The sequence below is a fragment of the Macadamia integrifolia genome, chromosome 10 (genome assembly GCF_013358625.1).
Source record: "Macadamia integrifolia cultivar HAES 741 chromosome 10, SCU_Mint_v3, whole genome shotgun sequence".
Taxonomy (NCBI): Eukaryota; Viridiplantae; Streptophyta; class Magnoliopsida; order Proteales; family Proteaceae; genus Macadamia; species Macadamia integrifolia.
In genome coordinates this window covers 28,737,900-28,759,369 of record NC_056566.1, presented here as the reverse complement: position 1 = coordinate 28,759,369, position 21,470 = coordinate 28,737,900, and the positions used below count along the sequence as shown (strand labels likewise).

General features: G+C 37.8%; 3 protein-coding genes across 6 annotated transcripts; 2 read left to right on the top strand and 1 right to left on the bottom strand.

Annotated features, from left to right (window-relative positions):
- Nucleotides 1-1,974: 1,974 nt before the first annotated feature.
- On the top strand, nt 1,975-6,122 carry LOC122090788 (E3 ubiquitin-protein ligase RHF1A-like). Of its 4 annotated transcripts, none has more exons than XM_042660509.1 (9): nt 1,975-2,223; nt 2,360-2,469; nt 2,784-2,830; nt 2,951-3,013; nt 3,243-3,342; nt 3,424-3,746; nt 4,281-4,388; nt 4,473-4,842; nt 4,956-5,261. In XM_042660509.1, the coding sequence occupies exons 2-9, from the start codon at nt 2,386-2,388 to the stop codon at nt 5,019-5,021; spliced, it is 1,161 nt and encodes a 386-aa protein (XP_042516443.1). In that variant the 5' UTR covers nt 1,975-2,223; nt 2,360-2,385; the 3' UTR covers nt 5,022-5,261. The 4 variants fall into 4 exon arrangements, with proteins under 4 accessions (XP_042516443.1, XP_042516442.1, XP_042516441.1 ...); XM_042660508.1 differs by adding an exon at nt 5,708-6,122 and having other exon boundaries at nt 1,976-2,469; nt 4,956-5,059; XM_042660507.1 differs by having other exon boundaries at nt 1,976-2,469.
- A 4,403-nt stretch (nt 6,123-10,525) lies between these two features.
- On the top strand, nt 10,526-11,898 carry LOC122091283 (glucose and ribitol dehydrogenase-like). Its single transcript, XM_042661143.1, has 2 exons — nt 10,526-10,799; nt 10,885-11,898. Exons 1-2 carry the CDS (start codon nt 10,674-10,676, stop codon nt 11,641-11,643), a joined length of 885 nt encoding a protein of 294 aa, XP_042517077.1. The 5' UTR covers nt 10,526-10,673; the 3' UTR covers nt 11,644-11,898.
- A 1,486-nt stretch (nt 11,899-13,384) lies between these two features.
- On the bottom strand, nt 13,385-19,140 carry LOC122091726 (transcription factor BHLH42). Its single transcript, XM_042661833.1, has 7 exons — nt 18,674-19,140; nt 18,333-18,587; nt 17,022-17,118; nt 16,859-16,930; nt 16,078-16,756; nt 13,818-14,716; nt 13,385-13,696 (listed from the first exon to the last, which is right to left on the bottom strand). Exons 1-7 carry the CDS (start codon nt 18,775-18,777, stop codon nt 13,595-13,597), a joined length of 2,208 nt encoding a protein of 735 aa, XP_042517767.1. The 5' UTR covers nt 18,778-19,140; the 3' UTR covers nt 13,385-13,594.
- Between the last annotated feature and the right edge of the window lie 2,330 nt (nt 19,141-21,470).

Genomic DNA, 21,470 nt, shown 5'->3' with positions numbered 1-21,470 from the left:
ATCTCCACTGTCTATTTACAGTATCTCTTGTTCCTGCCTTCCTTCTTCTCTCTCACATTCTTCCTTTTTCTTTTTTTTTTATGGTTTTTATTTTTCCCCCTATCGGTATTGTACAAGTATTACATAAATTTTTAGGGTGAATGATTCCTGATCCCATATCATGCACTTAAACCAAGGCCTCAACCTTGGCCTCAAGGATGCAAAAAGACTGTGTTGCCCCACGCTTTATTCTACCCCCTATTGGTATTATCCTCAGGGCGAGGCGGGGGTTGTCCTTGATTAGCCCTAACTATGGCAAAGGGGAAGGGGAAGGGAGATGCAGGGGTTGGGCTGGGCTGGGCTAGGCAGAGTCGGATCGAGGAGAAGAAGTATGATAAAAAAGAGGAAGAAGAAGAAAAAGAGGGTAGGGCCAGGTTAGGTCTTATCGGGCTTTGCCCAAGGCCTCAACCATGCCCTGGTTTGACCCAACCCGAGCCTAACTTAGGGCTAGAAATTTTCAATCTTGACCCGTCCTCAAGGTTAAGATATCTTAGTCCACACCCTACATGGGCTCAAGGGCGTGCTAAGGCAAGCTCGGGCCAACCGATTGGCCCAAATTTGCTCCCCTACATAAGACTCTTTAATAAATAGAAGAAAGACCACTACCCACTAATGTGTGTCTACACTTAAACACAATGTGTTCGAAAAATATCATACTACCTACGCTGTAAATGCTCATGCGCACCCTCCCATCAACCACGTGTGCTAGGGTTCTCTTGCTCTTAAATACTAAGGGCCCGTTTGGTATCGTTTCTGTTACAGAAATGTTGTTTCGTGTCAAAAACGAAAATTTCAGTTTCAGTGTCAAAACGCAGTTTTTAAACGAAAAAATGGTGTTTCAAAATTTCAGATTTTTGTCGAGATTTTTTTTTTTTTTTTTTTGGTAAAATGGAACGAAACTGGGAAGACGGAACTCCATTTTGGAGTTCTGTCCAATTTCGTTTTTTCAGTTTTTTTGTTTTTCACTTTTTGTTCAAAAAAAAAACAGAAACGGACCATAAGTGCACCAAACAGAAGATTCCGTTTTTTCGTTCCAATAGAACGAAAAAACTCCAGAAACGTTTTTTTAGAACGATACCAAACGGAGCCTAAGGTTGCGTTTGGTGAAGTTTCTGTTCCAAAAACGATGTTTCGTGTAAAAAATAGAAAATATTTATGTTCCAAAAACGACGTTTCGTGTAAAAAATGGAAATTTCAATTTATGTATCAAAATATCATTTTTTTTTAACGGAATTGAAACGATAGAACTGCCTTTTATTGTTCCGTCAATTCTCATTTCTACACTTTTTTTGGTTTTTTTTTTCTTTCACTTTTTGTTAAAAAAAAAAAAAAAAAGGAACACACCATAAATGAACCAAAAAGCTTTATTCCATTTTTTCATTCCCATAAAATAAATGAAATAAAAAAACGATTTTCTGGAACATTCTAAACGCAACATAAGTTTTGCTTTAGGCATCGACAAGAGAAATCTCTTCTTCATTGGTGATGTTAACATGTGATTAGATTGAATAGAGTCGATGTGGAGATTCTCACTAGTAGTGTTGGGAAACTCAGGGCCCAAAGTTTCTGTCGTTTCTATTTCAAGAAACTGTAGAAACATTAATTTCCGTTTCTAGAAACATAAATGGAATTGAAGGTGTTTGATAAGTCATGTTTTTGGAAGTCGATAGTAACTAGCAAAAGATTGACCACGAGTCGTTTCTAAAAACAACCTAATAAGTCCTGGGTCATTTTTTGAGCCATAAATTGGTAGAAATTTCTATTTATATTTTTGAAAACAAATAAAACAAAACACTTTTATCAAAAACTTTTTGTTTCATTTAATAGCAGAAACGCGTTTCTTAAACGTTATCAAATGGTCCCTCAGTATGCTTTTATAAACAGTTAATTAGTGGATACGGTTTCGGGGCCACTCGGAGCAGGCCTGGGTTTTGACATCCGGCTCTCTCTCTCTCTAGGTGATCGATATTGTCAAAACCGTCTAAATCGGATTTGGAAATACAGTGTCGCACTCAGTACAACTTTCCCTCTTCTTCCGCGCTACAGCTTTGGTCCCATCTGCGGATTTTCCAGACTTGCCGACGACACAGTCTATTCTCCTTCCTTTCTCACCAGAAGACAAATTCAATCATTTAGGGATTCAAATTTTGACCACTAGAACATCTTCCCCCTCATTCTTTCTAGGTTTCCCTTCTATCCTTATCTTCTTTCCTATATAATCTGGGATCTGTCCGTTCTTGTTTCTGCTAGGTCCACCTTCGATCAAATTTCTTTGATTCAGTTGGGTTTTGTTAATTAATGGAGGGTTTCACTTCTTCAGTCGAAAATCCGGTCGTGTTGGCGCCAATGCCTCCAGTTGCCGATCAAGATGGATGTGAAGACGGGTGTAGCATTTGCCTCGAGCCTTTCTCTTCTGGTGATCCTGCCACTGTATGTTCTTCATTGCTTCTAGTTTTTTGTTAATTTTGTTTCACGGAATTCCTTAAAAATGTGGATTTTGATGGAAGACTTGGGCTGTGGAAATAGTTTTTTATTTTTATATTTCTATTTTTATCTTTTCTTTGTTTGGGTTGTGGGGGGCTTCAGTTAGTGGTTTACTGTGATATTTGTGCTTAATCTTCTTCTTTACCAAAAGAAAAGTTTTTGAATCCTGTCATTTATTTACCAATGGTTATATGGGTGTGTGATCGCTAGAAAGGTTGGCTACCTTGTTCTGATAATCTTTTGATATGGTTGCTTCTCAGATTACCAATTGCAGACACGAGTATCATCTTCAGTGTATTCTTGAATGGTAGGCTTAAGAAACATTATAATTCACTCCATGGGCTTTGTGTCTGATTTCACATATTCCAAGTTCTCTATGACTTTTTTTTGTTCGAGATCTTAAACTGAACAAAAAGTTTTGCTCCAGGTCACAAAGAAGCAAAGAGTGTCCAATATGCTGGCAGTTGCTTGTCTTGAAGGACCCTGCCAGGTGGGTGTCTTTCTTTTCAAAAAGATATTTCTTTAACATATAATGCTAAATTTTCGATCCATTTGCACAAAGTTCCTCAAACAATCCAAGATCAATGAGGACTTGGGCTTTCTGTTAAAACAGGAGTTACTTAATGTTCTCATCATATTTTTGTATCAGTGTTTTCTTTCGAATTCTCTATTGTTTTCCACATCCTTATTTATTTATATATTTATTGCTTTTTATTTAGTCAGGAGCTTCTTGCAGCAGTGGAAATTGAAAGGAATTCAAGATCAAGGCATAGATTATCCGATACTCACCTTCCCCTTGAGGACTTTCAATTCAGCCATGTGAGTTATTGGGTTTTGATAGATATGGAAGATATTCAAATTATATTACTCTTATTCTCAAATTAATAATTGTATTTTCAGGATGCATCCTACACAGATGATTCATATTTTCATGAGCGAATTATGCAACATCTAGCTGCTGATGCCCTTGGCAGGCCACATTTTGTTAGGGGGGAGAGGTGCAGAACTCCTGGCATGGATCCATCCCAAATCTTTGTTTTTGCCTCTCCTGCAAATGAATCTGATGTTCACAATACATACATAACTGAACCAACAGAACCTCAATATATGTTATCCCCTCATGCTTCTCCAGAAAGTATCCTACCTTCTTCCATCGATGCTCGGCTGCCATCCTCTCCAGTTTCTTCTCATATACATATGAGCTCTGACACTTCGGACCATAGGTATGGTCCTAAAACCTGGCTATCATCACCTGACCCTCTGTTAATTATTTTGAATATGGTACAATCAACCACTTTCAATTTGTCCCACATTCTATTTATTCTTCAAGAAAGATAATTTTTGGAATTTACTTCACATTTTCTTCGATTTTTCTCATCATATTTTCTTGTGATGCAAAGATACTTGTGCATATGCAAATAGGTGCAGAGTCTGGTAAGTGTTCTTATTTATTTAGACAAATCAATGTGATTTCTTAGCAAACTTCTGTAGTTTGATTGTGATAGCTCCCATATTACTAGTCCATGGCTGTCATTGCCATATGACTTAATTTCTAAGCTTTGTCCTTGTTTCTTGTATCACTTGTATCACTTGACTCATTCTTTTTTGTGGGCTTGTTAGCTGCTAGATAGAACCTGTGATTGTGCCCTTTTAGAAGTTGGGTTTGACATGACTGTGCATTGATATCCCATTTTTTGTTAGGGTTTTTTTTTTTTTGGCCGAATTCATTATCTTAATCATCCTTTAATTGTTTTCAGGGATCCTTTTAGCCAGACACCACCCAGCAGTCCCCAAAGATCTCGCTCGTCTGAGTTACTCTCCTTCTCGGAATCACTTAAATCTAGATTAACTGCTGCCTCTGCCAAGTAAGTAAATTGGAACTTGATTCTTCTTCAGCACTGACGTTCTGTTTTATATTTTCATTTGATATGTGTGCCTTCACATAACAGATATAAAGAATCAATCTCGAGAAGTACAAGAGGTTTCAGGGAGAAGCTATTGGCACGAAACAATTCAGTTAAGGAGCTGAGCAGGGAAGTTCAGCGTGAGGTGAGTGCTGGTATTGCTGGTGTTGCTCGCATTATGGAGCGTCTAGATCCTATATCGAAGCGTGCTGGAGGTTCAGCATCGCCTTCCAGATCTAATGAAGGGACCTCAGGTTTTTCATACGACGGGAAGCGTGTGCAAGAAAATCCAATTGTTCAGTCCCAAAATAAAAATGATGAGGGAAATGTTCATGGTATAGATCCCAATGTACCTTTCCATGTCATGGGAAGCCTTTCTTCTGTCCCAGGTCGTCTGGAAGTTCCTCAAGCACAGGTCTGAAACTCTTCCCTTTTGGAGTTGTATTATTGATTGACTTATCATTGTCGGTTTCTTCTTTTCTTTTTCTTTTGCTCATACTCTTTAATGTTCTCAATTGAATGACTCAGATTATACTCCTATGGGAACCAGGTTCCAGCGACCCATACCCAGAACCCATTCGTCATCATCCTTAATTACCTGTCACTCGGCAGTTTATCTTTGCATGAATTTGGTGGGCAAGTTCTTCATTCATCAATGTTGTCAAAATTTCAGTTGTCTTATATTGCCATTTGTTATGGAGGTTTAAACAGAATTTAACAAGAACTAAACAGGAACCATTGGAAAACCAAAGGGAAAAGCTTATACATGTTTGGCCATATAAATAGAGATAGGGCACCAAATTTGACTGGTGACTTATCAAAAGGTCAGTTTGCAAATCATCAGTCCACATGGTCGAAAAGTGGCACACATGATGGAAATAGTTCCTATAACATGCACAAGGGAGCTTTTCCCCTTTTGTTATTATTTTTAAACAATACTCTAAAACCTTAACACTGTAGTACAAATCATAGGACTTTATACTACAAGCATACAATCCATATGGGGGTATTATATTCTAAGCTGCTTAACTAATCCTAACACTGGTGACACCATTTTTCATTGTTGATCTGGAGATCTAGTCTGACACTTGGTTCACGTTTTGATCATTTTCCATAATATTTGGTTCATCTATCTGATTATGTTCTTACCCTGCTAATAAAGAATGAAGGCCACAGAACAAAAGAAGGCGAAGACTATAATATCTGATATCTTGGAACTTAGCTCTGTTTCTGCTTCTGCTTCTCATTGTTGCATGCTGATGCTCCAGTATATTTTACAGGACATAATTTAATGCTGTGGAAGCTGGTGGAGTGTAAGCATCATGTAATTATATAAATGGGCATACAAGAAAAAATCAACCCCCCCCCCCCCTTATTCGTAGAGGTGACTGATCCATTGTCCTGGATATGTAAGGTTGATTTGCAGTTTTACTTCGATAAAAGAAATCTCACATATATAGGTAAATTATAGGTAGAGTTATTTTCTAATTTTACTGCTACTGATGTCTTCATCAAGCAATGTGAGGAGATATATGCCTCTCCAACATAGGAGTAATCCTGCTCCCCTTGCTTCTGTTGGTGGAATCTGTATTTCAAAAGAACTGGTAAAATGCATCATTTTTCATGTAATGCTTCTTTTTTGGTAGAACATGTAATGCTTCTTACGTAATGTATTCCTGTGCACATTTCACTATAGCCTAAACTTGTCACTGTGGAATTTGGTAGATATACTGGGAATCATATTGTTATGAGCTGCCATACCAAACAGCGGTCGGAGTGATTTACAATTCTGAACTGTGAGATGTAGCTTGAGATGAGACTCTTACACCAAAGCAGTGGTACAGTTTGAGCACCCCATATATTAGTAAAAATATGAAATACCCACTTTTTTTATTGAATGAGAAGTATAGTTTAGGAGTATACAGGGATGATCTCATTACTGGGATTCAGAGAGGAGGATAGAAGGTAGAAGAGTTGGTAATCTTGTCAACAACATTTTATGATTACAACAAATTATAAAAAGGCTCAAGAGTTGGGAGTCTTGGGACTGTGAAGGGTTTTACTAATTCCTAATCATGATTCTTTATGGTTACTTTTGACCTTTTAAATTCTAAGAGGGGTTAAAATACGGTATCATTTAGAGGGTTTATATTAGGTATGATTTTCTGACAAGATTTTAAAGAAACAAGCATCCTCATTGATACCAATGACAATTGGAAACTATGAACAGGGTGAGATTAATATTTCTACGACTTTCACAGTATTATGAATATCTGTTGGTGTTTGTTTCTTAGAAAGAGAAGTGGAGAGAAAATCTTTAAAGGGAGGAGGAACCCTGCTGGTAGGGGTCTCAAACTCTCCAATCGGTTTTTTTTTTTTAAAGACTTTGCACAATGGTAGGTCCATTTAAGTAATCAGTCCTCATATTTTAGTCATGGTCTTATTTATAAAGTCTTTAATCGGGCTGATAGTAATCGAGCTAAATGGGTCTTAGTTGAGCTTTAAATGGGTTAATAACACATTTGTTTCTAAACATACTATAATCAGGCCCTAAATGGGTTATAATCGGTATTTAGATGTGTTGGGCTTGGTAAACAGGATCTAAACGAGCTATAAATCGGTTTAAACATGTTGGGTTAAGTTAGGCTATTAAACGGTGGGTCTTAGCTGGGTGCCTATTGGATAAGGATGTGAATTTGAAACCGAAATCGAACCATTTACACCGAAATCACAAAACTGTCTAGTAAATGGTTCGGTTATGGTTTAAAGTTTCAGGCCAATTAACTAAATGGGTTGAAACCGAATTGAGCCGTTTAATCTGTGGTTTCAAATCGAATTAAAACTGTGAAAATCAAACCATTTAAACTGTCAAAATCGATCCGATTAACCCTTTTAAAGATTAAAAAAGTGATTGCAAAATATCATTAGTATCTCTTTTGATTCAAAGATTGAGTGCTACAAGCCAGTAAGTAATTCTAGAGGTAATTTGCTCATTGTTTGGAATGCCAATTAAATTAATCCAACACACTAAGTAGAATGTATACTGATAAAAATGCAATTTTTGCTTATACCATAGCATATTAAATATATATTTTCCAATATTAGAACACATTATCTGAGGGGGGAGATGAAGAAAATCCTTGTTCTAAGCATTACTTATTGACTTGTCAGATGCCCTTGAGAATATTTTTTTATCAAAATATTATCTTTTGCTTAGTTGTTTGATTGTTTTAACAAACACATAATGGTTTGCATTTCACATTCTAAAGATTGAATCGTTTATCACCAAAAGCAAATTTTAGTAAACATGCGAATAAACTAGCAAACCGATTGCTAACCGTTTAGAAACCGTATGGAATAAATCAAAATCGAAACCGTTTAAAACCATGAAATCGAAACTGTGGAAACCGAAACTGTTTACTAAATGGTTACAGTTTCAGAAAGTGCAACCGTTTAGTAAATGGTGCGGTTATGGTTTCAACCAAAATATATGTGAACCGAATCGAATCGAACCAAACCTTTTGAACCGAATCCTAACCGATTAACACCCTTACCGTTGGATAGCACCTTTACATCACGAATGACCTACTAGCTTGCCGCATTTATTAATTGGGCCAGGCTGGTTCAGATTTAAACAGTGGGGTTCGATCGGGTTTGACAAGCAAGGCCTATAATTGATATTCCTACCTGTCAATCTGGCATACGAAACACCTAGATAGCCACTGTTTCAGAGGGCAGAGTTGTCTTTTCATAGCCGTTGAAAACAGAGATTGTGTCTAAGATGTTCTCTACACCAGACTAGCAGGGTTGTCTTCCATTCTTCAAAATTGAGAATTAACTGTGTAATTCAATTAAGCAAACAAGTAGATAAAAGTGTCCCTTAACTAGAAACCAAAGTGATTTTGTCTTTTGAGGAGATTTTTTATCAAGACTTTTTTTTTATACAATTGTTATTATTATTATTATTATTATTATTATTATTATTATTATTATTATTATTATTATTTTTCCATTTTGGTTTCTGATAATTTCACTCATAATTTAAGTTTGAGTTCCCAAACCAAAATGATATGGGTAATGAAATATTTCATTTGAATCTATATTAAAAAAGTAATTTAAAGGTTTCTATTTATGTGACTTCGAACATAACATTATTCATGATGTATACTCGATCCATAACCATGGTGACAATTTTTTCTTTTTCATGTATAACGTAATTTGAAAGCCCAAGTGCCTAGCCCCTTTTTTTTATTTTTTTATGTGAGGACGTTAGGTATGCTGGGTGCTTTCCTGGAGCAAGCGATTCAACCAATGGGAGGGTTTGGATAAGAAGGGCATAGAGAACTTTTCCAAGAGAAGGAGGAAAGAGATAGAACATAGCATACCCAACATTTTTCCTATTTTGATAGTTTAGCTAGATTTATGAAATTCTTGACAAACACTCCTCGGAGGGCAATAGTGTTCAAAAAGCAAAGAAAAAGATTGACAAACTAAACACTAGCTTGTGGTAGTACATGGATGTTTGTGTAATCTTTTCCCTAAACAATATTATTTCCTACATAGTAAATAATTGGGGTTATATTAATTTATTATTATTATTTTGGTAAAAAGGTCATCGCATTTTTTTAATATTATTATTCTTTGTTACAAAAGGGTCATGGCGATTAGGCATGGCTGAATCATATCATTAAAGAATACAAGGAAAAGTTTTTCTACACCCATAGTGAATGGTTCACTCTTTCAAAAACACAAAAAAAAAAGTTCATCCACAAATCCAAATAAATACAATGAACTTTTCATTGGTGGTCTGTGTGATGGGCCCTCCATCCAAATAGAGTTCATATGAAAATGGTATGTGGACACTCTGTCCACATTTTCCTATTATGAAGAAGGCAAAGAAAAGAGCAGCAGAGAGAATTTAGGAAGGCTTGAATTGTAGGAAATCCAACCATGGGTTTAAGTATCGATATTGTTTCTATATCATCTAATATCGATACTTGATTGATCAAGGATTGAATATTGTATCGATATTAAGGATAAAATTTTAGAGAAACTAATTTTATTTTATGAAAAATAAAGATAAAAATAACCCACCAAACTAATACTATTAGTAGACCAATATCGATACCTAAATCCATGAATTCAACACATATATATTTCATATGAAAATACCAATAAATAGTTTTTATAGAAGTTACATGACTTCTCCCTTAAGTCTGGCAATACTTAAACCGAATTGGCAAAACTGTTATGAACCGATTCAATTGAATTCAGCCCAAATAAAATCCAAAGCTTATTTGGTTGGTTTTGGTTTGTGATATTGTAACCCCAACAATCCGAATCACATTGGAAATCGAATCGATCCAAAATCAAATCAAAATCGATACAAAATCTGGATTGAAACCAAAATCAAATTAGTAAGAAACCAAAAACAGCTCAAAATTTATTAAAAAACCAAGTTTTGTATGAAAACCAAACTCAAATCAAACAAATAACAGAAACCAATCCAATTACAAATCAATATAAGAAATTGAAACTAAACCAAAACCATACTGCACCAAAACTGAAGCTAAAATTTTCTTATTGATTTGATTTTGATTTCACCATTCCAACACCAAATTCAATTCCATTGGGAACGAAACCGACCCGACCCGACCCGTTGATACCCTTATTCTCCCTCCACTACTCCACTTCTCCTTATTACAACTACCCAATACTTCATGACTCTAAAGTAGGTTCTCTCTCTCTCTCTCTCTCTCTCTCTCTCTCTCTCTCTCTCTCTCTCTCTCTCTCTCTCTCTCAACAATTCCATTTGCCAAAACCATCATCCCCTTGATTTTCCAACATCCGATCACACATCTGATTAGGCGAAGTAAAGCTGTCTCCTATGCCAACACGTGGGATCCTGCATTCCTCTGCTCTACTCTATCCTATATATAGAGCCAATTAATTAGTACAGATTTACGGTATTAATGTGTCCCTGCTGTGCATGCGTTCCAATGGACACGTAAACACATTCAAAAGACACGTGGCTTCCATTCATACCCCCCATTTTCTCTTATAAAACAAACCAAGATGATCCATTATCCACCACCATATGACATTACCTTTCATGCTCTACCGTGCGGTTTCAACTGCTTTCAAAATCAATCGTCTCAGACCGTTCATTTGCTCGGAATATTCCTTAATCCGGCCAAATTCACCGGAAACTCTTCCAAATCCAACAAATTCTTAATTTTCCGGAGAATGGCGTCCGGTGGTGGCCAGCAATTCCCACCTCAGAAGCAAGAGAAGCAACCTGGCAAAGAACACGTCATGGACCCCATCCCTCAAGCAACCAGCCATGAATACAAACCAGCCAATAAGCTCCACGTAATCAATCAAATTGATGTTTGATCCATTTAGATTTTGGGTAATCTAATGGAAATCTGATCTCTTCTTAGTTATTTCTTTGCAGGGTAAGGTGGCGCTGGTGACGGGGGGAGACTCAGGGATAGGAAGGGCAGTGTGCCACTGCTTCTCACTGGAAGGTGCCACGGTAGCCTTCACGTACGTGAAAGGAGAAGAGGATAAGGACTCCCAGGATACCTTACAAATGATCAAACAAGCCAAGACCCCAGAAGCTAAGGATCCCATGGCCATCCCAACAGATCTAGGATTCGACGAGAAATGCAAACGAGTGGTTGACGAAGTGGTCAAAGCTTTTGGAGGGATCGACATCTTGGTCAACAATGCCGCAGAGCAGTACAAGTCAGCGTCCGTAGAGGACATAAATGAGGAGAGATTGGAAAGGGTATTTAGGACCAATATCTTCTCTCACTTTTTTATTGTCAGGCATGCTTTGAAGCACATGGAGGAAGGTAGTTCCATAATCTGTACTACTTCCGTGAATGCTTACAAGGGAAACCCTAAGCTTTTGGATTATACGGCGACTAAGGGTGCGATCGTGGCGTTCGTTAGGGGTTTGGCTTTGCATCTGGCGGGAAAGGGTATCCGTGTGAATGGAGTGGCACCTGGACCTATCTGGACGCCTTTGATTCCGGCGTCGTTTAATGAGGAGGAGTGTTCTAAGTTTGGATCGGAGACGCCTATGGGGAGGGCAGGGCAGCCTCATGAGGTGGCGCCGTGTTTTGTTTTTCTTGCTTCTCCGGCGGATTCGTCTTACATAACCGGTCAGGTCCTCCATCCCAACGGTGGGATGATAGTCAACGCTTAACCAGGATGATGATGATGATCAAGATGGTCGTTGATTTGTAATCTTTTTTGGTGTGTGTTTGTAATGATCCTATTGGGCTTTGGTTTGCCCAAGAAGAGAATGTTAAATTATATTTTAGTTTAGCTTGAGAAATTCTGATCCGCATTGGCACCATGTCGGCATCAGGTGAGATACCGATATGGCCGATATAGTACTGATACCTTGATCCATGGGTTGAAGATGTGGCATGTACTGTTTAATTTTGATTGATCGGAATATCGTATCGTCGTTTGGACTTCTGGGCCTGAAAAATCATGGTTCACTTCTAGGGAAAAACACTCAGGCCTCTGCTATGATCTTCTTCTGGCTGTTTGCAAGCTTGACCTTTTTTTTATTACCAACGTGTACCACATGCTGACGATAAACTCAATTAGGCCAGGTTTGTTAGGCGGACAAAAAGGGGCGGAAGGGAGAAGTTTTGGGCCATACAGGAATAGCCGTATAGGGTTAAATACAGGAACGTAAATTAGGGTAAACAATGACATTTTATAATTTTTTTATTTGAATGTGTTATAATTTCTTGGCCTATATGTGACAGTAATTTTTTCTTCTCTTCTTTTCACCTAAAATTTTATCCAAAATTATGGAACTTTGGATAAAGGGTAGGATGAGAAATGGTTTGCGATGTAAATATACATGGATGATTTTATTCTCACCTTACTATTTTGTGTCAAGAAAACTTGGATTTTGCAGGTTGAAATAAATAAATTCATATCGTATTTTTTTCACTCAAAATGACAAGAAGTTATTAAAGTTATTATCATCTAATTAGGGATTTGGATTCTCTATTGTGTGTATTCAATGTCAAAAATGTTTTGGATTGCGTGCGATTATCTTAGACTTAATGCTTAAGTGTTTTTTTTATTGTTATATATGCTTCAATTGCCCTATTGTGTCACAGAGAAATTTAGTCCCATTGTTGATTGTGTGTGATTATCTTAGACTTAGTGTGATTATCTTAGACTTAATACTTAAGCATTTCTTATTGTTAGATATGCTTCAATAGCCCTATTGTCTCACGGAGAAATTTAGTTAGTCAAACAATTGGTTCAACATGGTTTTAGACGGGTTTATCAATTTTAGTTTGAAAATGAGTGAGGCTAATTAAAATCTTAAAGGAATAAAATTTCTTCTTCCATTCAAACTAATAAAAGAGACTTTTGAATGAGTAGATAGAGATATCGGGTGTCTCTTATTAATTTAATAATAAATGACTGTCCCTTTTCAAACACATAAAAGGGTACAATAAAAGAGACCTTTGATGAATGATTACTCTTGTGGATAGAATTTAGAATAAAATAATGTAATTATAATAATTTAAATAAAAATGTATTGTAGCTCGATCTAAACACTTATTTAATATATTGAGGTATTTTTTTTATTAAATTTAATATATTAAGGATATGAATAAATTAGGTTGTATCAAAAATTGTTTTTGCATCAAGTCGAACCCAGGAAAGGGTTTTATAAGATTAAAAGGGTCCGTTGAGCACTTCGATTAGAGCATTTGCCTAAAGCAACTTTGGTTTTCAATTGATTTTGATTTGGTATGATTTTTATTTATTTCAATTTTTTAGTATTTCATAAAATATGAATTTAGATCGGATCATTTTCCTAGACAAATGGATAACAAACCTATTTTTTTATTTAGAAATAACTAAAACTTTTTTTTTTTGGAATTCATAATTAATTCTAGAAGTTATTTCCAAGAAATAAGTAAACAATAGCATTATAAACTACCCAAAGAGGCCTCCAGTTTACACATATCTCACAAGGACAAATTAGTATATTATTACACATAAATCAGCCATTAGTAAGCGTACGACCACTTCCCTTTAAAAAATGGTCGATTTCTCTCTACAATTTCTAAACCCTTCACATTTTCCATTTTTTTTTTTTTAAATAAAAAAAATCACAAATCGGTGCTGCTTGTTCTACTTTGGGCTATGATTTGGTGTATGGTCCTTTTGACTTCCACAATACTCGGTTTTCTTCCACTGCTGTGATCCTTCACCTGAAGAAAGCAATAATTAATCAAGCACCGTTCAAAATTCTATAGGATAAATACATTAGTTATGATCGTCCAAAGAGAATCTAATGAATTTAAAGAGTGGGGTCAGGTTCATAGTTCATACCTTAGCCCTTAACTCGGCATTGAAGATGCCATTGGTTGAGGAGGACTGGACGGCTGTGATCTCAAACCGCAGCTCCCGAAGTATTTGCATTATCTCGAGTAGTAAATTTTCCCTGTACGTGCACTGAAGCTCCAACAGTGCATCAGCCTCGATGATGGACACCTGTACGGTGGTGCCAACAATGGGCACAGGGTCCAACACTTTCGCCTTCGTACCACCCGTGGTTTCCACGATTCTCAACTTCTTCTTATCGGATCCGGGTAACCCACGGGTTCGCTCCTGAACCGCCGTAACACCACTGCTCCCAGGTCCACTTCGCTGCTGCTGATCCTTAGATCCACCACTCTTCTGAGGTTCCGCACCCCTGGAAGACCGTTGATCAACCTCCATCTGACGGTTACGAGACTCAAGGTCTTGGATCCTACGGCGGAGCTGCTTGACGTACTCTATGGTGTCGCCTAAGATGGAGGCTTTGTCCATCTTGGTGACAAAGGGGACAAGTGACCGTAGGATGATGAAACGCTCGTTAAGCTTCTCACGGCGACGGCGCTCGGCGAGGACATGGTTGGCGCTGAGCTCGTCTTGGGGTGTAACTTTACGGAACCGTGTCGCCGTATCGGCATCTCGGGAAGATTTTGGAGAGTTTTCGTCCCGGTATTTGATGTGGAGGAACGGTACACTGAAGAGGATGTACTTGAGAAGCCATTGGGAGGTGCCTTCCAAAGGAAGGTGGAGCAGGTGATCGTTTCGGCTGTTCCACTTGGAGAAGGCTGACTGTTGTGAGTATCCGAACGCCATGTAAGATTCAGACCATCGGGTCGGGTTTTGTTGGAGTATGGTGGATACTGTTTGGGAGTAGTGGGTGTCCTCTTGCGTCAATTCTTCCATTTGAGGGGTCGCTGCATAAATAAAACGCAAAAATGGAGTTAAAACGACAACAAAAGTGGTTATGAGATCTCTTACTCTTTCTAGCTTTTGTTGGGTGATGAGAAACCTGCCTCACACATTAGGTAATGTTAGCAAAACCCTAGGAATTAATAATCACAAAATGTGGGCCATCTATTGGATGATGTGGTTCCCACACCAACACGATGTGGGTCCCGCATCTATTAGACAAAATCGTTTCTAAGATTACCCACAGGCCCCACACTGTCAAAGGGTGGGTGACAGTTTCACCCACACTGCCGGTGAATTGGCACACAGTTATGAAATGGTTCTGAGTTTTAAAATTTTGCATGTTCAGTCATTGCATCAGCACAGGCCTTTTGTTTTTACCTAAAAAAAAAAAAGTACATGCCTTTTGTTGATTTGGTGAAAAGCTGTGGAATTAGTTTAATGCAACGGTCTCCTTGCGGGACCCCACAAATTGACGTGTGTAGCTGACACATTCGAGAAGATTAAAAATGGGAAAATTACGTTACCAGGGACTCCTGGAGTGGTTCACCCGATTTTTGTCAAGTGGGGAGGAAGTTATGAGCCTGAAGTTATGGACTAATCCAATGGCATTTTTGTAATACTACACCTACCAGCTCTACGTATTGTCTTAAATACCCCTAAAGAAAAATATCCTTACATCGACTGGTGGGGATTCTTGCCTACACCATTTCACATAACTAACCGTCTTACCATGCTCTCTCCTCCCCCTTGTGGGGGTCCTATATTAACATACTAAGATGTTGATTGGTGTGCCATGAAGCAGGGATTTATAGTTCATGATATCAGCACACCGATACCGATACATATCGGTTCATATCATTTAGATATCAATACAATACTCACATCCGATATCGATTCGATATTGATACCTAAAACCCTGGGTGAGAGAGATTCTTCACACTGGCAGCGTGGGAACCTTTATCCTTAGCCCTTGGGTGAGTTGGGTAGGTGAACCGAGGGTGACCCCTGGAAGAGAAAAGGGATCTTATGGCGTTCTCCTCACTCCTGACGCTACTGACTCGTCTCACCAGAAAGTCTCACATCTACTTTTTACTCCCATATCTAACCTCTAAGGTCTTCGCTGCACAACTGGGCACTCTTTAAGATTCCACTTCGAATCTCTAGAACCATCCAACGGCCCAGATAGGCCTCTACGTAGAAGGAAAGGACAAAACTAAGGAAAGTAGCAGATCCACGTGGAGAAATCTCCACGATTGAATCGACACTATCAGATGATCTAAGACCTTCCTTATTGCCTGTGAGTTCACATTTGTGAGGTGAATTGACTCTTTTAGGTACCAAAATAAATAAATAAATAACGTACCCGAGTGTGGTGGTTGACTTTGGAGAACGTTGAGCGTATCCGGCAATGGTGGCCATCTCCGGGTTGACTCGGCTTTAAACGAGTCAGCCCGGCGCTGTTGATGGTGATGGTGGTGATGATGATGATCTGGTTGGCCGCCGCCACCGCTGCCAGCGAGTATGTGGAGGTCCGAGTCCAAGTTGTTGGAAGCATCGTCGGGTGATCCGAGTCGAATATCTTCAGACATCTCTAGCTGCATCAACTCGCTTGGCTCCGCCGCAACTTGAGCTACTGGGGCTAATGCTGATACTCCTACCCCCTGGTTGATTGGTTCACACAGACGGATTTGTTCTTGCGTGGATGCGTTTGGTGGTGAACTATTCCGACCTGTATCGGTTTCTGAGTCGGACTCAGCAGCTTCTTCTTCTTCTTCTTCCTCTTCCTCCTCCTCGTCTACGTCTTCTATGTCATCGTCTCCTTGATTGGTAGTAGCTGGAACTGGGTCTTCCTCCTGGGCCGAGTACATGGCTGGTAGTGGTGGAGAATGGAAGCGAGGCCGGTCCGAGGAACTAGCCGGGTTGGACGTGGAATGCTCAGAGAGAGCGGGTTTCGGGTTGTGGTGGTGATGATGATGATGGTGATGATGCTGGTCTAGGAAGAAGCTCTTTACCCTTTGTATCAATCCCAGGTCCTCCTGAACCTGCATTCATATTGAGTTTTGTTCTAGTACTTTCCGATTTTTGATGAATTCCAATACTGAGCTTGAGCTTCCATTTGATCAAATGGAATAGAATGTTCTCACCCTTTCTGTGGTTCCGAATTCTACGACGCCGTCCATGAGAGGAATGCAAACCACAGTCTGTATGCGAGCACTCTGATATAAAAGGAAATATAAAAGACTTATGAGTACTTGGGTACCCTTTCTTTAATGGTTAGCTTTTAAAGATGAATTCTATTAATACTACCTTGGCAAGTATAGCCCTAGAAAAGGACTTGCTATCCGCCTCGTTTGCACCGGTAAGCCACACATGTTGCCTTCTTGTAAATGCCTTTCCTGGTAACCTACACAGCTTGCTTTTGTTAGAATGTTAATGTACACTTGAGTTAATACTAATTATATATTTCTACGCATAGATTTCCACTTGCATTGCACTTTTGAGAAGGTTTTAGTGTTAGTGTTCTTGTGGAGAATAGATCCTTACTTGAAGTAAATCCAAAAGAAATGTTAAGAGTTGTTACTAACATCTTATATTAATAGAATCAGACTTTTAAGAGTAGATATATAATTGAGTAGGTAGTTTTCCACCTATAGAAGCTCACTGAAGATAAAAAAGAGAAAAAAGAAAGAGATTTAAAGAGTATCCATATATTGGTTGAGTTTTCTTCCACTGGGGAAGTTCCCATAAGGGTAAAATTTTAGTGATCCAAGTTCTGTCCTTAAGTCTTCAGCAATCTCAAGAATCTATTCTCTGTAACACAATTAAATGCTTACCCAAGACTTGACAACAAACAGGTTCAGACAATAGAACATCATTGGTTTCTCACAGTAACAGTACAATTAGTTCTTATCAGGAAGAGAAGGCTGAAGGCCTCAAGTTTCTCACCTAACCCTTTAATCATGGAAACCACAAAACTCAATGTGTTGCCTTTCTAAAAACTTATGATCAAGAAAACTAAAAGGTCATTTATTGAATTAATATGAATTTGATTGCTACTTGTCAATGTGGATAGAATTATTTATCACTCAGCAAACCCAAAATCTTGTGTTCACAATACCTTTATTTTCATAATTTTTTAATGATTACATAGAATTGAGATGAACCACACCCATTGAATCACTTTCATATTTTCTCACCTTTAACATGAATATAGAAACTTTAAACTGGAACTTGTGACAAGTCCTAGAGAGAGAGAGAGAGAGAGATGGATTTTGAATTGTAAGTGGGACTCCAACATTAACTTTCTCCACTGTCCTTTGGAGGTAAATTTGGAAATACAAAGAAATCCAAATCAAGGGAATTTATCACTCATTGAAGTGGGAGGGGAAAGAGGGAGAGAAGACTGGTGGGTAAGGTATAGTGACATGAATGTAACACAAGAAAGTAGAACATAGAGAAATTTCGACATCAGTTTTTTCATCTTTACAGAATAGTAATTAAAATACTACATTGAGATGCTCAAGGCTGCAAGAAGATAATATAAACCAAAAGAACCAAAAAAAAAAAAAATTAAATTACTGAGGAATTAAGCATAGTAAATTAGTTAGCCAGACTTACCCCACGCCGGGTGGAAAAGAGAAGGAAACACACATAAGATAGAACCATTCAGACTCCGTTAAGTCCTCCGGCGACAAAGCGGCACAAGGTCGCCGAGCAGGCTGGTTTGTTTCGCCGGCCGACAATGACTCATACAATTCTCTAAGCTGCTCACTCCTTTGAAGAGATGCCTCTTCTGCACTCACCTCCATGGGTTGCACTGTCTTCCTTGTTTTGATTGGGCCATTGTAGTACCCATCTCCCCATACTAAGATCCTGCAAACCCAATAGAGAAAATTGATTAATGAATTATGGGGTTTTTTTTTTTTTTCTATAGATTTCTAAGTGATGAACTCACTCACCCTTGTTGTGGGCAGACTTGCCAGAAGAGACTATAAGTCCACTGAATTGCTTGCACCGCCGACTGCAACATTTGTTGCAGGCGGCTACCGGGCAAAGTTGCCATTGCAAAGAAAAAAGCTATGTGGAGTCTAAAGACTTTCTTCTTAATCCATATAAGATGACGATGCTTCAACTGAAGGGAATTGAATTTTGGTTTAGAAAAACCTACCCAAGTGAAAGAAGGAAGAAGAGTGAAATTTGAGTGAGAAAACTATGATCGGAATTGAAAGATCAAAGAGAAGTTACTGTGAGGTTTGAAGAGAAGAAAGAGAAGGATTGTTGATCAGCAGATTTGCAGGTCAGGTGGTTAAAAAGTTTGGGGACTTTTAAGGGTTCGGAGAGGTTCGAGAAATAGATATGATTGCATGATTGTTTGCGCTGCTGTGAGTTGGGGGAAGAGAGGAAGAAAGAGAGAGGTATAGAGAGAGAGAGAGAGAGTAGTTAGGGGTTTGTGTGAGAGAGGACAGAAGAGGAGAGAAGATGGTGTGGCTTTGACTGGTCGTTCTACCGGACGGTTCTTGCTTGTGTTTAAGCCACGTGACCTATGAATCGTTGGTTGTTCACGCTCGTTAAGACTGTTAGTCGAAGAAGGGAAAGCCTATCTATCGGTAGAGCTAAATATTTGTTAGGTGGAGCTGGGTGTGACCATAAGTTAGGAAGAGATGCACAATAACAAACACACAACTAGAGAGAGAGAGAGAGAGAGAGAGAGAGAGAGATTCTTCTAAAAAAAAAAAAAACCTAGAGAGAGAGAGAGAGGCTATACATGCTACTATAGATCAGGGCTATATATGCTACGACTTGAGGTCTATAGCGTGGCAAAGGTGGAACTCTGTATTTCCACCAAAATGTGGTACAGATTATTAATTACGAATTTATTGTAAATATCAATAATTAGTGAATTATTTGTCTACTTTTAAGAGTTCATCTTAAGAGGATAAAGTGTTTGGATCATTGTGTAATGTTCTAATCAAATGCCTAGTGGCATGAACAAAGTCTATAATTGTAAATTATGTTTTTCATCACGATCATGAATGAAACTATCCATGAAATTATAGGCCATGTGAAATGTAGATTATCGTTGTTCCTAATTGAGACTCAAGCTAAGCTCTGTTTCGAAACCTTGTGAGGTTAGAAGTAAAGCATCATAAAGTGGACATATCTCATTGGGTGTCGAGGAGCATTGAGAACCCCAATTTCACAGTTTTGCGAGGGAGGAATCCCATGGTTGGATGTAAATTAATGTGCAATAAATTTTGCAATCTAGCAATACTGGAAGATGTGAGAGCAATTGATAAAAAAAAAAAAAGGAAAAAAAAGAAAAGATGAGAGAGTGATTTCAGTTTCAGCCATGTGGCACAGCAGATGGGTCAGATTATTTTTGGTAAAGATCAGATGGGTCAGATTAGTTAATGGAAAAATAATGTTTTTATTTTGGTGATGGGAAAATAATGGCACCTAACAAATTTTATCAAGCTACATTTTCAGGTCATTTCAATCGAATGGTATGTACCAAAAATAAAAAATAAATATCGAATGGTACACGTTGTGTGCACTTTTTGAATTGTATATATAATGGTTTTATTTTGAGGAGAGAGAACTTGTCAATATGGTGTTTTCTACATCAATGGGGCTGCATGGAAGTATTTTGAAATTTTTATTACTAGTTTGGGTATAGGCAACACCAAATTAACATACACACACACATATATATATATATATATATGTTTATTATTATTAATTTGAGAGAATACCAACTCAGTCAAGTTGCTTAGCATCATAATGGAATTAATATATGCTATATGATAGGCTATTTGGTGCCCTAATATCAATAAAATGTAAGGCTTTAATTAGCTTACATTTTTTTGTTTTTATGGTAAAATTAGCCTCACATTTTTCAAAGTAGGACATACACACAAACAAAATAAATAAAAAAAAAAAAAAAAAAAAAAAAAAAGTTAAGAAGTTATCTATGTAACAAAGGAAGATGATGCCTTCGAAAATTACAAGACAAATCTAAGCCAAACACTTAATTTTTTTTAATCTAAATTGTCTAATTCCACTTAGATTGGGAGACTGCATAGCAATGTTTAGAGTATTGATACACATGCATGGTCATACGTAAGATATGTGTCACCACAAAATAGAAATTTATTTGAATTAGACTCTAAAATTTGACAGTTGACTAATCTAGTTTCTAAATCATGTCTTCTCTATCCAACGGTCGAAATGAACATATTATTTATCAACTCGACAGAATAGATGCTTTGTGATATTTGGAAAACTAATAGACTTTAGTGATGATAGTTCTCTTAATTAAAAACATAACCATTTATTAAGAGATGATTTTAAAAAATTTAAATGAAAGCAATAGATGTAATACATATATAATGAATCACTTAGAACCCCAAATTTATACATATATGACACAAAATGTATCAACCCATAAGATTAGCCTAATTAGTATCCACCTGATACAATTCAAAAGAACTTAATTTGTTTTTCCCTTTTTCACTTTTAGTGAGCCACCCACCATGAACAAGAATGGGAGATGGTTTCACCCGCCGAACTTTCAGGTCAAAGAGAACATTAAAAAGTTTCGAGTTCTCTTCCTTTCCCTGTTTCACACATGTGCTTTATTTTTATACCTTACACACTATTCTATGAAGTAACTTATAGGGGACCGACTGTGTTTTTATTACATTGAAATTAATGTAAATCAGTAATATATGTTGGGGGGGGGGGGGGGGGGGGGGG

Bases quoted from the DNA above. Each gene is read 5' to 3' on its own strand.
- LOC122090788 (XM_042660508.1), top strand. From the start codon at position 2,338: ATGGAGGGTTTCACTTCTTCAGTCGAAAATCCGGTCGTGTTGGCGCCA. The intron at 2,470-2,783 runs GTATGTTCTTCA...GTTGCTTCTCAG, and splicing joins CTTCTGGTGATCCTGCCACT to ATTACCAATTGCAGACACGA. The intron at 4,389-4,472 runs GTAAGTAAATTG...TTCACATAACAG, and splicing joins TTAACTGCTGCCTCTGCCAA to ATATAAAGAATCAATCTCGA.
- LOC122091283 (XM_042661143.1), top strand. From the start codon at position 10,674: ATGGCGTCCGGTGGTGGCCAGCAATTCCCACCTCAGAAGCAAGAGAAG. The intron at 10,800-10,884 runs GTAATCAATCAA...ATTTCTTTGCAG, and splicing joins AACCAGCCAATAAGCTCCAC to GGTAAGGTGGCGCTGGTGAC.
- LOC122091726 (XM_042661833.1), bottom strand. From the start codon at position 18,777: ATGGCAACTTTGCCCGGTAGCCGCCTGCAACAAATGTTGCAGTCGGCG. The intron at 16,757-16,858 runs GTGAGAACATTC...ATATGAATGCAG, and splicing joins AATTCGGAACCACAGAAAGG to GTTCAGGAGGACCTGGGATT. The intron at 13,697-13,817 runs GTATGAACTATG...TGCTTTCTTCAG, and splicing joins ATGCCGAGTTAAGGGCTAAG to GTGAAGGATCACAGCAGTGG.